The sequence below is a fragment of the Brassica napus genome, chromosome A2 (assembly GCF_020379485.1).
Source record: "Brassica napus cultivar Da-Ae chromosome A2, Da-Ae, whole genome shotgun sequence".
In the NCBI taxonomy this organism is placed as follows: domain Eukaryota; kingdom Viridiplantae; phylum Streptophyta; class Magnoliopsida; order Brassicales; family Brassicaceae; genus Brassica; species Brassica napus.
In genome coordinates this window covers 6,148,697-6,165,624 of record NC_063435.1, presented here as the reverse complement: position 1 = coordinate 6,165,624, position 16,928 = coordinate 6,148,697, and the positions used below count along the sequence as shown (strand labels likewise).

The 16,928-nt window shown below is 35.7% G+C and overlaps 2 protein-coding genes across 2 annotated transcripts; both read right to left on the bottom strand.

Annotated features, from left to right (window-relative positions):
* Window positions 1-415: 415 nt before the first annotated feature.
* Window positions 416-7,149, bottom strand: LOC106390285 (protein yippee-like At5g53940). The gene is made up of 5 exons (XM_013830717.3): window positions 7,013-7,149; window positions 1,316-1,359; window positions 963-1,071; window positions 832-887; window positions 416-741 (listed from the first exon to the last, which is right to left on the bottom strand). Exons 1-5 carry the CDS (start codon window positions 7,106-7,108, stop codon window positions 672-674), a joined length of 375 nt encoding a protein of 124 aa, XP_013686171.2. The 5' UTR covers window positions 7,109-7,149; the 3' UTR covers window positions 416-671.
* A 5,994-nt stretch (window positions 7,150-13,143) lies between these two features.
* On the bottom strand, window positions 13,144-15,430 carry LOC106390278 (protein CUP-SHAPED COTYLEDON 2-like). The gene is made up of 3 exons (XM_013830708.3): window positions 14,940-15,430; window positions 14,540-14,823; window positions 13,144-14,002 (listed from the first exon to the last, which is right to left on the bottom strand). Exons 1-3 carry the CDS (start codon window positions 15,127-15,129, stop codon window positions 13,373-13,375), a joined length of 1,104 nt encoding a protein of 367 aa, XP_013686162.2. The 5' UTR covers window positions 15,130-15,430; the 3' UTR covers window positions 13,144-13,372.
* Between the last annotated feature and the right edge of the window lie 1,498 nt (window positions 15,431-16,928).

The window sequence follows — 16,928 nt, the reverse complement described above, 5'->3', positions numbered from 1 at the left end:
CATTTAGAAAAATTAAAGAGACTTCATAAATGCATTGTTTATATTTATACAAACTGTATATACATTAATTATTAATTTATGTTTATATTAAGATCATATATTTACATAAGATTTTTGAAAAAAATAGTGTTTTATTATCTTATCAAATTGTGTCATATTTTACACATGTCCGATTCGGGACTGCTAATAAATATCGTGTTTATTAATTTATCGATTGTTAATCTATAGAGTTTATATATAGAGTTTCTATTATATAAATTTTTTTTTGTCAACAGTTTAATATATGATCATTGTAGTTGCAAGAGAAGGCTTTTGTACAGTTTTATCTTTTATGTTGACAAAAATATAGGAAAGTGTTTGATATTTGATGTTTCTGTACCTCTCGAGATTGATTTGGTTTAAATTTGGATACTACTAGAAAAACAACTACAATTTAATTGAACTGATGAAAACACTTATACAAGATGTTGGATATGTTTTCTCTACGCAAGTAAAAACCAAGAGACCATGAAGTTGAGATATTACACAATACAGAAAGCTCCATGACATGTATCTTCTACAAAACTCATGTTACAGATATCTACACAAGTAACAAGCTCTGATCTTAACAAACACACTATTCCACACAACAAAAAAAAAGGAGGGCGAGGGAAGAATCTAAAGCTGACATTTTAAGAATCTTCTGTGTCGCTTCGAGTATCGATGCAAACCTCTGTTGATGTTTCATCCATGATCCTTCCTCTGAAAAGGATTGCAACAAAACCCCAAGTTTATGACTGAAACTATGGACAGTTGGACAAAGAGAAACTTTTCAGAGGAGAAGCTGGTTACCTTTCCAGAACAAATTTGCCTTCTTTATATTTCTGATCTTTCTCATGCGCTGATTCCTACCAAACAAAGAAAGAAACAATGTGAGAAACAAGAAACCGCTCCCAAAAAAAAAACGGGGAAATGAGACTTACATATTTCCAGCCAACATTCTGTCCGCAGCAACAGCAGAAAATATCAGCAACGGTATGCATACCCGAAAGCATCATCCTTTCCTCTAAAGGACCCATACTTATGTTCACTCTAGAAAAATTAAAACTTAGCATTAGAGAAATATGAAAAGGGTAACGATGCATTAGATGAAACAGTAATTTAAGTAATCAGAAAGATTCAGAAAATGTAAAAGCTCAAAGTCAGTTTATCTTTAAGTTTGATGCCTTGATGGCAACAAGATAGCATTGCCACGTAGACAATCAGAAATCTACACTGCTTGACATTGAAGAAACAGGGCAAGTCTTATAAACACATGGAGGAAGTTTATACGTACGAACGATTGAAGAGGTAAGCCTTTTCTCTCCGGCAATGGAAAGACTGCCAAAAATAAAATTAGTCAAATACTCAATGGTTAGATTCAAAGCAAGACAAAAACTATACCATAATATTAGAGCTTGAGCTCAAGAAGATGATACAGAGTTTGTTACGATCCAAAAGAGTAAAAATGTATATTATCTTGTACCGTATACATTGTATCTACGTGTATTTATACTACCCGGTTTATATCACATAACCACCGGTTCAATCTAATTGACTCTTAACCAACTTTATACTCTAATACCCTCCCCTCAAGATGGAAGGCACAAGCTGTGGATGCCAATCTTGCTGACCAAACTTCGAAACAGAGCAGGCTGAACAGCCTTTGTGAATATATCTGCCAGTTGAAGTTCAGACTTGACATGAAGAGTCTTCATAAACCCACTTTGCAATCTCTCGCGCACTACGTGACAGTCGATCTCGACGTGCTTGGTCCTTTCGTGATACACCGGATTCGAAGCTATATAGAGAGCCGACTGATTGTCACAAAAGAGTGTAGCAGGAGCAATGACATCACAATGCATCTCGTGAAGTATAGTGGTAAGCCAGATAAGCTCACAAGTGGCGTCAGCCATAGAACGATATTCCGCTTCAGAGCTGCTGCGAGAGATTGTGGGCTGTTTCTTGGAACGCCAGGAGATCAAAGAGTTTCCGAGAAAGACGCAATAGCCTGTGACTGATTGTCTGGAATCAGGACAAGCCGCCCAATCAGCATCAGAATAAGCAGTCAACCTCAACGAGGCAGAAGCAGAATAGAATAAGCCATGACCGGGATCGTTCTTCAGATAACGAAGAACTCTATGAGCTGCTTGAAGGTGAACATCAGTAGGTGCCGACATGTATTGACTCAACTTATGAACCGCATAAGTGATGTCAGGGCGCGTATGAGTTAGATAAAGCATACGGCCAACAAGCCGACGATATACTGATGCATCAGGAAGTGCTGTACCTGAAGAAGCAGACATCTTGAGATTGGGCTCCATAGGAACAGACAATGGTTTGCATCCCAAGTAACCAGCTTCCTCCAGAAGTTCTAAAGTGTACTTCCGCTGGTTCAAGGAGATACCAGTGTGATTACGCGCAATCTCAAAGCCAAGGAAATATTTTGCAGGGCCAAGATCACGAAGCTTAAAAGCAGACTTCAGCACATCCTTAAAAGCAGTAATCGCACTCTCACTGTTACCAACAATCAATATGTCATCAACATATACAAGAACCGCCAAGTAGACATTCCCAATGTGACGGATGAATAATGAATGATCTGAGTGAGTTTGTGAGAACCCATCACCGAGAATTACTTGAGAAAGCTTTAGATTCCACTGCCGTGATGCCTGTTTAAGTCCATAAATGGACTTGTGGAGCTTGCAGACAGAATTAGGAGCTACTTTCTTGCCAGTAATAACCTCATAGCCCTCAGGTAAACGCATGTATATCTCTTCATCGAGATCTCCATTGAGGAAAGCGTTACTCACATCAAGTTGCGAGATGGTCCAGTTCTTGGCAGCAGCAACACTCAGCAACAAACGGAGAGTACCAATCTTTGCAACCGGAGAAAATGTGTCCAAGTAGTCCAATCCCTCCAACTGCGTATAACCTTTGGCTACAACACGCGATTTACTTCTCTCAATGGTGCCATCTGGATTGTATTTGTAAGTGTGAATCAATTTACAACCAACTGGATGTTTATCAGGAGGAAGTTGACATACAGACCAAGTCCCAGCTTCTTCAAGAGAACACATCTCAGACGTCATGGATCTCTTAAAATCCTCAGATTGAACAGCCTCAGAAAAGGTTTTGGGAAGTTTGTGAGAGGATATGGAAAGGATGAATTTCTTGTGACCAGGGTCAAACTTATCATATGACAAGAATGCAGAAATAGGATAAGAGGTAGTGTGTTTAGGGTGAAGGGGAGGTTCAGATGAATGGTTCAAGAGGTAACAATGATACTTGTCAAGATACGATGGAGCCTTTGTCTGTCGTTTTGACCTTGTCTCAGAAATATTTGGTCCTATAGTTGTATCTGTTACAGACGTTTCTGATGGTACTAGAGGAACAGATTGATTAGGAGAACTAGACAAAGAAACACCATCATCAGAAGAATCAGTATTATCAACAAAAACCGAAGAAGGAACGTCAGATCCTAAGTCAAAGAAAGCAAGAAAAGAAGAGTCTGGAACAGGAAGTGGAAGAACATCTTGATCAAAGAAAGATTGCTCACGAGATAAAGAACTTGCGTCTGTAACAAAAGGAAACTTATTTTCATGAAAAACAACGTTTCGAGAAATAGAAATGGTATTAGTCTCCAAATCTAAAACCTTGTAACCTTTATGACCGTGAGGATAACCCAAAAACACGCATGGAACAGCTCGTGGAGAAAACTTATTTCTATCTTTCTGGAGAGTAGAAGTGTAACATAAACACCCAAAAACACGAAGATGTTCATAGGAAGGTTGTTGTTTAACTAGAAGCTCATAAGGTGACTTGTTATCAAGCAGCGGAGAAGGAGTCCTATTAATCAGATAAATGGCAGTTTGAATACACTCACCCCAATATAACAAAGGAACCTTAGATTGAAAAAGAAGAGCTCTAGCTACATTTAAAATGTGTTGATGTTTCCTTTCTACTACAGAATTTTGTTGAGGTGTGTAAGGACATGAAAAGTAATGCGCAATGCCATGTTCTTTAAGTATAGATGTAAAAGCCAATTCTGGAGCATTATCAGATCTGATTGCCTTAACACGAAAATTGTATTGAGTATGAACAAATTGCAAGAACTCAGGAAACAATGTAGAAACAGAACTTTTATTTTTAAAGAGATATATCCATGTCACTCTTGTACAATCATCTACTATTGTAAAGAAATATTTGTATCCATCATGAGTAGGAATCTGAAAAGGACCCCAAACATCAAGATGAATCAAATCAAAAGGTAACTTTGACATATGTGGATTTGAAGGAAAGGAAATACGTTTTTGTTTAGCTAAAGGACAAACATGACACACACGAGAGTGATCTACATTGCCTTGAGAAATGCGAAGAATCTTTGAAAGAACTTGAAGTTTATGAAAAGAAGGATGACCGAGCCTTTTATGCCAGACTTCAGATGAAATTTGCAAAACAGGAGTATCTTCAGGCACAGAACGAGTTGTAGACGAAGCAATGAAATCAGCAGCAGAAGCAGACGGACCCTCCAGGACATACAGATTGCTCAGGAGATTACCCTTCCCAATCATGAAGCCCGGAGTAAGCCCCTGAAGTTTAAAAGGATTATCAGGAAATATGTAGCAAGAATTAGATGAAAACAGAACCGAGATTGTACTATTCCTAGTCAATGCACTTATACTAAGAAGGTTAAACTTGAATTGAGGAATGTACATAACATCAGTGAGAGTTAGTCTACTAGAGATTACTATCGTGCCAGAGGTTGTCACAGGAATTCTAGTACCATCAGGAAGCGTAACAAATGTATCACTAATGGACTGAGTCGCAAGAAACAAGGTCAAATCAGCACAGACATGGCAACTCGCACCAGTATCAATAATCCAAGCCGGGTTTAGTAAAGTAAGGCCATTCTTCATTCCCGCAGAAATAAAATGAGAAGAAGAATCAGTACCTGGAAAAGGAATGTCAGATGGGGTATGTGGGAGTAGATGAGGTTGAGGTTTGAAAGATGAAGCTGTTCCATCTGAGAGACGAATATTACTTCCAGATATCTGAGAAAGGCCATCCTGATATGAAGGTTGATGCACATTCAGGACGCTTAGAAGCTGAGAAACTTGTTCCGACGTAACTGATCCAAGACAAACCCCTTGCTGATTATGCATGGAGATACCACCATTATCTTGTACAACCATATTGGCAACGTTCTCTTTGCGAGGAGGCCACTGTTGAGTAGACTTGTTAGAGTCTGTAGAAGGAGTAGCTGACAGTGACTTCGAGTTGTTCTGATTCTTGAATCCTTGAGGATAGCCATGCAACTTATAACACTTCTGAATAGTGTGACCCGCAACACCACAATGAGAGCAAATGGGACGGTTCTTCTGACGATTATACCCATTCGCATAAGCAGCAACATACGCTGTTTCAGCATCTGAATCTTTTGTAACCTGAAAAGCAACAGTACTCGTGCTCTTTAGTGATCGCTGTCGTTCTTCCTGTGATATCAAGTTGAAGACTTTGGATATATTTGGCTTTGGTTCCATCATAAGAATATGTCCTCGTGTTGTAGTGAAAGAATCATTCAACCCTGTGAGAAACTTGAGCACTCTATCTTGTTCCTCTCTCTGAATGATCCGCTTCATGCTTGAACAATCTGGACGACTACAACATGTATAAGGACTCTCATGATTCTTTAGCTCCTCCCACAGCTGCTTCAATCTTGTATAATAATCACTCACGCTCTGAGAGCCTTGAACTTCAGCAAAGATCTGTTGCTTTATCTCAGCATTACGCGGGCCATCACTCTGTTTAAACTGATCATGTATGTCAAGCCACATCTGCCGAGCCGTATCTAGATACATTATACTCTTAGCAATCGACTTCTCCACAGCATTGACAATCCAGGTGCAAACAATATTGTTGCATCTTGACCAAGAAGCGAAATCTGGATGAGTCGGAGGTAATTCCGAATACGTTCCGTCAACAAACACAGCCTTATTACGAGCACCTAAGGCCATAAGCATGGATCTACGCCAAGTGTTGAAGTTACCTAAACCAGCAAGTTTCTCAGAGACAAGAGATATACCAGCATGATCGGCACTATGAACGTAGAGTGGATTTGAGTTCGGATCTTGAAGTGAAGCCGTTGCATCCGTACGAGCCGGCGATGGATTTTGAGGTAACGGCGACGAGTTGTTGACAGCATTCACATACGAGATCGGCATCATGAAGGATCAAGAATGATGAACTGGTTCGAACAAAGAAAGCGATCGCAATATAGAAATCACGAATCGAAGGTCAATGAAATGAAGAAAAAAAAAGAAGAATGGCAATCACCACTGAAACAAAGTGATAGATCGCGAAAAGCTCAAGAGCTAACGATTCACAGAAACTGATGAAGGAAATCGAAAGACTCATGAAGAAGATGAAGTCGAGCTCGATCAAAACGGAATCGCAACAGAATCACGGAAAGAAACGAAGATTTTCCGAGAAAGAGACGCAGGAAACGCGAGTTTCATGGCTCTGATACCATATTAGAGCTTGAGCTCAAGAAGATGATACAGAGTTTGTTACGATCCAAAAGAGTAAAAATGTATATTATCTTGTACCGTATACATTGTATCTACGTGTATTTATACTACCCGGTTTATATCACATAACCACCGGTTCAATCTAATTGACTCTTAACCAACTTTATACTCTAATACATAAGCTAAAATACTCTCTTTTCCAATACTCCAATGATAACCTTTCATCTAATTATTATTACACAATAGTTTTAACTAGAAGTAACTCTAAGTGCTTCAAATATAAACTTCTCAGTTCTCTCAAACCGTTTCTTCAGCTACTTTATATCAGTAATTAAACTATCCTATCTCTTCACAAAATAATTTTAAGGAGCTACGCTGCAAATAGATGGTTTATAACTATCCGGAAGGTGAGAACTTGTAAATATCATATCTATTACTTAAGCTTTGAATAAGGAGAGATGTACCTTGGAAATAAGATCATTGGGAAGAGCAAGATGGGTTCTGCAAAACCTGCATCTGTAAGATCTTCCCTCAAGTTCCACCGTAAATATCCTTCCCATTCTCCTCTTCTTCTTCACGTCTCTTTTTTCTCTGTCACTTACAAAATAAATGGCCCTATAAGTGAAATTTGGGTCTTAATTGGGCCCATTAAATTTTTGGCCGCCTAAAAAAAGTTTTAAGGTGCTTTTATTGTCATGTACCGGATAAGGAAGACCCTCGACATCTTTGATAAACTTTTTTGTTTGGGGTGTAAATCTTTGATAAACTTTGCATGTGACTAATCTGCAAAGTTCCTTCTATACAAAGCGTTTATTTACTTTACATGTGTACATAAATACAACTTTATATATATATATATACCTTTTTTGTTGTCGCTAAATTATAAATTTCATTATTTGGTCATGTGGATCTATACTATTATTTGCGAAGTAAATTTTTAGAATCGAGCTCTCACATTAAAAATTAGAGCGGTTAATATCGTTTATACCCTTAATGAATGAAATCTATAACTAACTAAAAAATAAAAACGAAATTTAATTTAATTTATTTGATTAGATAATTGATTAAAATTAATAATAGTAAGAATTATCCAAAATCTGAAAATATAATTTTAAAAAGTCTTTTAGTAAAAATTAAAAAACATGAATTATATAAGCAAATACTAATCAAATAAAATTCTTAATTATATAATTAAAAATAGAATATTAAATTATCCAAAATCTAAAAATATAATTAAAAAAAGATAATTTATATATATATATATATATATTGTATTGTTATCTGAAAAAATATTTTAGTAAAACGTTAAAACATAAATTATATAATTAAATATTAATCAAATAATATTTTTAATTATATAATTAAAAATATAATATTAAGTTATTTTAAGATTTATTTTAGTATAATAAATATAGTGTACAAAGTACTTTTCAAAAATTATGAAAATGTTTAAACCTGCATCGCGGGCAAAATACATAGTTTGGTACAGGAAAACTTGGTTCTCATTTTTCTGAAAAGCTTTTCTTATCCTAAGAACCCTAAAATGAACCTAAACTTCAAGGCTAACTTTTAGGCTTTCCAACAATGGACAAAGTTTGAGTTCAGTGAATCAAAGAACAACTGACAACAAAAATTAAACGTCAAAGATAAAACACTTCTACTTCAAAAACAAAACACTTTCACATGTTTGGCAAAGTCTCTTCCAAAAGTGGTTCCAACATAGGGGTTGGTAATTCTGCCCCCGAATACTAATTGAAGAGAGTTCTGACAAACAATCAAATAGCTAAACACTGGAGAGTGCTTAAGTGCAACCACCGCTAATGGTGAACAACATGAGATACTCCACCAACGTCGAGTTGGTCCCGTGGTAAAGAGGTTGCGGTTGTAACTTTCGTAACTCGAGTTCGATTAGTGCTGGAAAAAACTATTTACAATGTTTGGGTTTCCGGCAAAGAGGTGAAAACACATTTTTTAGACCCAAAAAAACATGAGATACTCCAATAAAGAGTAGATGAAAAAAATAAAACTCTCCAGATCCGACTACGCAACACGAATGTGATCTCAGAGGATACAACAAAGACATCAAAAGAACACACAAGCTTTTGCCGGATCTTTGTACTGGAGCGATGAAATGCATGGGAAGGCTGACAACTCCACAAAAATAGGTGACACATCTGATGAGCAAAAGGTCCATCAGAGGAGGAAGCGACGCTTCAACGTTCCAGCGAAGTCTTGTATCTCAAACTGATCCAGATATATGAGTTCAATCAGTACTATCAAATGGCAGATTCAAAGACCCTTTAGTCTAACTAGCTTATCTTTCGTCACTGTACTTCCACATAAACCAAAGACGTCTTTGGATTTAGGAAGACACTAAAAGGGAGAGTTGACTGGAAAAGGTGACTGAGATGAATAGCTCGCTACAAAAAAAAATAGGTTGAGAAAAAATAGGAGAGAGAAATGATTTATCATAGAAACTAGATTGTTTCATTTGCAAAATGGGACACAGCCTTTAATTTAGTTTCCTTTTATGAAAATTATATGGCTTCCTTGAACTTAATTCCCCGTTACTATAGGTTGTTAGTTCAACATGAAAAAATATTGGCCATTGTGGCAGAGATTCTCGGTTCCAATGACCGATGAGAGGAGACGAAACTAATATTACATGATATGTTCTTGGGTCTAGAGAAATTACAAATTTCAGCCTCAAACTTCGTGGTATTAAAAAAAGGGATACAATCTTAACAACGCAGAACATGAAGGACTCCAGCGATCAGTACTATTTTGGCTCTCTTGGTCTTAATCATCTCTCTCATAGAATAGACGCCTAATACAACTTTTATTTTGGCAAGGGTCAACTATAGTCTCATGGCTGGTTAACCTCATGCATTTTTGAAATCCATTCAAACTCTCTCCTTTCTTTTAATGAAATCAACATACATATAAAATGGTATAAAATATAAAATGGTTTATAATATGACCATAATTTTATTGATAAACCTAGTTCTAAAAGCAATAACCTAATTCTAAAAGCAGTAAAACTTAAAAATTAGTGATACAGTATTTACTTTTTTGAGAAAATTGCACCAGTATTACTGCAATCATCCAAGTACTACATGAAACAAGTATATGCATAAATATACATGATCAGGCCGCATTCATCAAGACCCATATCCCTATGCCCATACACAGCTGTCTTTCTTCCCGAAAGCGTCCAAACCCTAGCTTTTTTTAACTATAACAATGTCGATTTGTTTTCTTTGTTAAAATAATTTGATTTATTTCTCTTCCAACTTTAAATTTCTCTCGATTCATTTTCTTTCTTTTCTCATTTTTACCCTGAAACTTTAAATACGTGAATGCTATATCGTCCAAGACCAAGTTCCGATCGCGTAGAAGCGTGGATTGCCATTTCCATGCACCACGTTCACTCTCTCCACTCATTAGTACGTATACACACACTGCATGAATGCTCGTATCACGTGACCCCGTTACTTCGCCGGCCAAATCAATCAGCGGGTATGCATCCGCCACTTGGCACATGGAGCATCCGATTTTTTGGGACCACGACCACATAAGGACCCATCATCACCGTCGGAGTTTGATGTTGTTTTTTGATATTTGTCCCCTCACAGGTTTTGTCATTTGCTGCAAAACATGCATATTGGCATGTACTTATATTTGATAACTAGGGTTCTTGTAATTATTTCTCGATATAAATAGAAATTTGGAGAATATTCTTGGTGGGAAGATTACAAATACTTAAAACTAGTTTTAGTCCGACAAAATAACCCTTATATTTACCTCTTTATCTAGCTAAAGCAGTATTTCTGTATATGTATGCAGATACCATATATATCATTGCACTAAAACAAACATGATCATATTGATAATATTAAAAAAAACATGACTTTGATACATATCTATGAGAGATTCGTTGTTTATCGGTGCAAAATGGCAATTCAATATACTTATATATTTATTGGCTTTTTGTAGTCACTTCAAAGCGTATATTACATAACACCAAGGCTTTAAATACATTAAGATTATAAGTATCTGATGGGTTTTTCCAAATTATTGAGTTAGAATGTGAACGATTGCATCGAATGGGATCAACTAATTAACTTGCAGAGAATACCATTTTCACTAGTTATAATTTTGGTTTGTAATCGTACGTACAAAAAACAAGAAGAAGCAACTGGTTTGTCCGCTGCAAACTCTTTTAATATTGTTATCCGTCCTTCAAATACAACGGTATGGTTCAAAATTGGATTAGTTGGCTTCCACTGCAACGACTAAAATTCCCAGAGACTGAAATATTATGTTGACATGTATTAAATCGTACGGATTGATTTATTTTACAAATTTTGGTGAAAATTTTGGGATTATAAGTCAATTGCCATAAAGGCTTGTGTGTGTGTGTGTGTTTTTTTTGTTCTTCTCGAAAAAAACTCAGCATTTGATCTCATAGTAACTACTCAATTGTAATTGGTGTGGGCGATATGAGAACAAAGTCAGATGTCTTTTAAAAAAAGCAAAGTTAAAATTAAAATTAATAGCCATGTTCAGAATAAAAAGATTAACTGTATCGTTTAACAGTGAAAATAGTCGGGCAGTTGAATTTCTGGACTCTTTAAAATTATAGTACATTATGTAGTTACGAGATAAAATTAGTAAACTAGCTGATTTTCATCTTACATTATTTTGGTCAATTTTATCCAGCCAAGATCAGTTTCCTTTATTCTTTTATTTTTATGGAGACGTATTGACAAATATTCTGCCAGAAATTATTTTTTCTATCAAACAACTTTTTTTTTACAAATGTAACCAAAGGAAGCTCAAAATAATAAGCATGCGTATGTATACCTATTGGCATCATGAAAATTTGCCATTTAGCGAGACGTAAATGTGAGTATGTGACCACGAATTTGTCTTAGGACTAGGTAGCATAGGTTGGTGATGCAACAAGAGCAATAATTGACGATGGTAATCATGATGGTGGTGGTGCTACGGTGTTAAACACATACATATACAATATATGTTTATACGACACACACGTGAAATGGAAACGCATAATGGTAATAAACAGAGAGAGGTTATTAATTATGTCTCTTTCTAAAAATAGAAACATGAAAGCCATCCTTCTGAAAGTGAGGTGGACTGTTGTACAAGACCTGAACTTGAGAGTGGTCCGTTCGTCAGCATGCGCATCAAAGTCATCATCTCCGTTTCAAAATTCTTGATAGCAAATTAACAACTTGTTCTTCTCTGTGATTATTTAATAAACTAATGGCTAAACAATGCATGGGAGTGTTCCAACTTAAGTTTTACATTATTGAAAGAAGTTAACATGTGCATGCATGTTATATTAAACAAGTCGATCCCCAAATTGTTGTCCTCAGTCCTTAGAGCATCTCCAACCTAACTTCAAATCTTTAAATTTCAAGGTTTTGCTCAGTTTCAACGCAACCTCAAAACTATTTTTATTTCATTTTTGTCCTTGTATTTTTTTCTTTTCACAAATATATATACTAAGCTTAATTTATAATAACTTAAGTACATCAAAATAAAAAATAATATGATAAATATTACATAACATTAAAATAAAGTTCACACAATAGAAAATACATTAAATAAAACTCACATAAAATAAAATACATTCTATATGTAAATAAAATACAAAATAAAAATAAAAATACGGAAATATGCTTGAGTAGTAGGTATTTTATATGCATATAACTTTCTAAAAAAAATATGCATGTGTGTTGTTTTATTATATATGTAATTTATATTATATTTTATTATATAATATTTTAATAGTGTGTGTTGTATAAAATATGAAATGTATATTTTATATGTATTTGTGAAATTTATCATTATTAACAAATTTTGTTAATATCCTTAAAGACTATAACGTAAAGAACTAAAATTTTAAGAATTTTTTTTTGAGGATTCGTGGTTGAAGTAATCAATCCTTAAATCTTTATTTTGAGGGTTTGTTCTTCTTAAAACAAGTATTGAGTTGGAAATACTCTTAGAAAGAAAGAAAAAAGCCAATTGAAACTGATTTCAGTTTTGATTGATAGACTGATTGAACCACTGGATTTACAAGTACATAAGTACTTATGCACTTAGTTTAAAAATTTGAAACATTGTTTAAGAGAGATCATCAACCGACACAAAGTCATATTTATATGTTTAGCAGCGCGCCTTCCTTATAACGTTTTTTTTCCTTCCTTATATAAGTTAACATTAGCTAGAACGAACAAGTCTACGTGCACGTGTCACATTCGAGCATCTTTAATTGCACAAATTACTAGCCACATACGTTAGCTAATTATAGCAATCATCTAATTTGGCGACTATTATTCTTCGTATTAAGATTCGGAAATTTTTATCTGAAAACCTATGCATAACCGCCCATAACAAATCTGCCATAGCACTTCATGACGAAAACTAATGTACAGAAAGGGGACTGATAAAATAAATCCATTATGTCGGGTTATATACGAGTGACACAACGCATTCACTGTCAAATTTCAACGGAAATAGCAAATTTGTGAAAACTCAAAATTAATCAACATAACCATAAACATTAATACATAACGACGATAAACACACGTTAAATAGTCCACAAAACACTTTCTTGAGCACCTTAAACTAACACGGTCGGATACACAAAACTACATAATTAAACAAACACAACAAGCTAGGGGAGTTATTAAGCTCCTCGACACACTTAGAAATATCATAACCATCCTAGAAATTTAAACATAAGAAACCCTAACGGGAACACAATTATTAGTGAACGCCTCTTTCCGTGACTAGTAATTCCATACGCAATCAAGTCCACCGTTAAGCAGACCGGCCTTTGTCTCGTTCTCTTCCGCCGTCGTCTGTAGCCAGTAGTTCATCCCGGTGCCACCGTGGGAAGAAGGCAGGTTAACGGGTGTGGTCATGGTGGATGCAGAAGACGACCCATAGTAAGGAAAGTGATTGAAGTTCTCTTGGAACGACCTAAAGTTAGATAGAGACGAGACGTTTCTCGAGACAAAGCGAGGAAAAGGGTCAAACCCCGGCGGCACAGGCGGTAGAAGATGGTTGAATGAGTCGACGTCAACATCTAAGCCCAAGGCAGTTGTAGTAGTGGCAGTGGAGAAACAGGACACGTGCTCGGTTATTGCGGTGGTTATGACGGGTGTGTTGGTGCTACGGCTGTCGTAGGACCAGCTGCTGTCGGTGTAGCCGAGGGTTGTGGTGGGGTCAAGGAGAGGAGGAAGTGAGACGGAGGAAGGAGAGCTTGGTTGTTCACGGTAGTTTGTGGAGATGTTCGAGGGTATTTTTGTCTTTTTAGATGTACCAGTACCATTGCTAACGCTAATACTTGCTTCTGCTGAGCCTCCGGTATTAGCTAACCCGGGTTTCTTGAAAACCCTAGAGATCACCCATTCGTCCTGAGGGAATAAAAAAGAATTTGTAAGAAAGTTAATTAGATATTTATATAATGGTGAGAAAGTCAATGTTAGATCTTGGAAATATAAGGAGTGGATATCAAAAATAACCATCGTGTAAACGCTTGCATAGAGGGAATGTTCATCGGTTATTGCAAATAGATATGGAAAATTAATTAAATTTACAGAAACTCCATTTAATATATCTATATATATGTCAGAAGATCCTGAAGATGGGTTTACATTGGATATGGGTTTTGCATTGATTTTTTCCAAAAGTAGGAAATATTAATAATTTCTGTCAAAAATATTCAAAATTTCTTGCTTTAGGAGATCACCATTATGATTGAACAATAAAAACATGATGCTCTCACTTTAACCCTAAAAAATAGCCGTGCTTTTTCAGCCATCAATATCAAATGCAGGAAAAAAGCAGAACAAAAACTCAACGTCACCGACTATGTCATACTCTTGAGAAAAGAAGCAAAAGATTATAACTAATTAAATAAAAGATAATAAAAGGTTCAAATTAATTGATACCTTCGAGCTTCTGGAGATGAAATGGTAAGAGAATTTGCCTTCAAGACGATATTCATGCATAACCCAACTGCTCTTCTCTCCTTTAGGAGCTCGTCCTTTGTAGAAGACAAGAGTCTTCTTCATCCCAACAAGTGCACAAGTCTTTGAACTATAAATCTCTCTATCTTTTCCGGTAGCTTTCCAGTAACCAGCCTCCGTTGCTCTATTCGTTCTCAGTCCCGTCGGATATTTCCGGTCACGGAGGCTAAAAAAATACCATTCTTTCTCTCCCATCTTAGCTTTCCCTAAAGAAAATGCGAGTGATTTAGTTAATTAAAAGATTTAAGAGAATACAAGATTTAACCCAGAAAGTTACAAGAACTATATAACTGAAGTAAAGAATTGGTTTGTTTTCTCTTACCGGGAAGTTGCCAAGGCTCGCTCTTGTTAAGATCAACCTCTGCGATGGCACGGCTTGAGAAACAGCCCTCGATGACCTTACGGAGGAGGTAATGAGTGATGAGCTCTTCATCTGTCGGATGAAACCTGAAACCCGGAGGAAGATATTGGCTGTCTCCTCCGTGGTCATAGTGGTAGTACGGAATGTCCATGAAGGAAAGATCTTACACTTTTAATGAAACCCTAAGGAGACTCCAAATGTTTCTGAAGAGATACACACATATAAATAGAATGGAGGGTTCTTGAGTAAGGGACTTTTGATATGGTAACGTGGATGGATATTTTATTTTCCTTTTATTTTGTATTATTATATTTATTTTGTATACATAGGGATTTGATAAATCAAAAACGGCGATATAGATGGAGTTTTTTTGTATTGAAAGTAAATAAAAGTCGTAGAGATAATAATTATAATAAACAGACAGGTACGTCTACTCTTTCATAGGAATCTGTGGTTTTTCCCTGCCTTGTCTTGTAGTACAGAGATTAAAGCCAAAGCAGATTATTACATCATATTTTTTAGTTTGCCGATATATTTTCTTTTATACACTCGAGATTTTTCTATCGACCGAATTAAAATACAAATTAATCATGCAGCATCCGTATTTCTGTCATTAAATTATTAAAGAAACAATGAATGGGCTCTTGTTGTTGTCTGAGTATGCGTGCGTGCATGAGAAAAAGTGCAGTGGTATTCTCTGTCAGTGATAAAAATATAAGAGAGGATGCAGATTGTATCTTTTTATTTAGCAGTCGTTTATTTTTGTCTACGATCTTGTTTATTCTGTTTAGTATATTACGCGTTTGGGTTACAATATTATTTATTGTACAACTAATCTAAACAATAGTATTATAGTAAGTGATACATTATTAGTACGTATACAGTACTTATTTGGAAAACGAAGAGTCCCCATTTTATCTTTTTAGAAAAAGTATCGATAAGGCTGTTTCAAATCTTGGAGTGTCAGCAGAGTATATGATTAATTTATCAAAAAAATTGACAGAGACTTTGTTACTACACGCCACCACCTTCTCTACCTTTCACCTCTCTCTCTATCTCTTTTCTTTTTCATCTTGGTTTTGTTTCATTTTCATTTTCTTTCGTCTTATTTTCTTTTTTTGTAACTGAAATTCATTTTCTTTTTTTTCTTCTGATGGGGTTTTTGTTATTTTATTGGCTTCAACTTTCAAGTTTTATGTTTGCAGCATAAATGTAATTTCCAAATAATTATTTTTCTATGAATTTTGTCATTGCTATTGATTTATGATTTAAGATTGAACAATAATTGAATCAAACAGTTACAGACTTATATACAAGGTTATACAAAATCAAATATTGCTGCGACCTGTTCTTTAAAAAAAAATATAATTCTTTTAAAATTTTGGTAGTAATCAATACATCACAATTTCAGTTGATTGTCATAACTAATACTCATATAGTTGTTTTTTCTTATATGCGAAACCTGTAATGACAGAAGTTTTGATCATTAAGAAAAAAAGAAGGGAAATTCCCAACACAAGATAAGGTTCTAAGAAAGTGGCAATGGTTTGTACATTTCCACGTTAAAGACAAGATTTGATAAAGAGAGTTGGGCTCAAACCAAATAGTGAGCCTATTCAAGCTTCACCATCGACCGGTACAAACGCGTGGATGCAAGACAAATGTTGAAACCTGGGACTGTATGAGATGTCGTGGCACTAAAGTAGATTGGGAATCTACTATCTGGTTCAGTGGACACATTCCCAAGCATGCCTTCAATATGTGGGTGGCGAACCATGATAGATTACCAACCCGATGTTGATTAGCTGCTTGGGATATAAACATTGTCAAAACTTGTTTGCTTTGTAATCTTTATGATGAAAACAGAGACCACCTCCTCCTTAGGTGCTCATTTAGCGAGTAGTACATCATCACTAGGCGCCTCGGATATAGACCCTTCTACTTCCATAC

Bases quoted from the DNA above. Each gene is read 5' to 3' on its own strand.
- LOC106390278 (XM_013830708.3), bottom strand. From the start codon at position 15,129: ATGGACATTCCGTACTACCACTATGACCACGGAGGAGACAGCCAATAT. The intron at 14,824-14,939 runs GTAAGAGAAAAC...CATTTTCTTTAG, and splicing joins CGAGCCTTGGCAACTTCCCG to GGAAAGCTAAGATGGGAGAG. The intron at 14,003-14,539 runs GTATCAATTAAT...TTATTCCCTCAG, and splicing joins TCATCTCCAGAAGCTCGAAG to GACGAATGGGTGATCTCTAG.
- LOC106390285 (XM_013830717.3), bottom strand. From the start codon at position 7,108: ATGGGAAGGATATTTACGGTGGAACTTGAGGGAAGATCTTACAGATGC. The intron at 1,360-7,012 runs GTACATCTCTCC...TATTTTTGGCAG, and splicing joins CCAATGATCTTATTTCCAAG to TCTTTCCATTGCCGGAGAGA. The intron at 888-962 runs GTAAGTCTCATT...TTTGTTTGGTAG, and splicing joins AGAATGTTGGCTGGAAATAT to GAATCAGCGCATGAGAAAGA.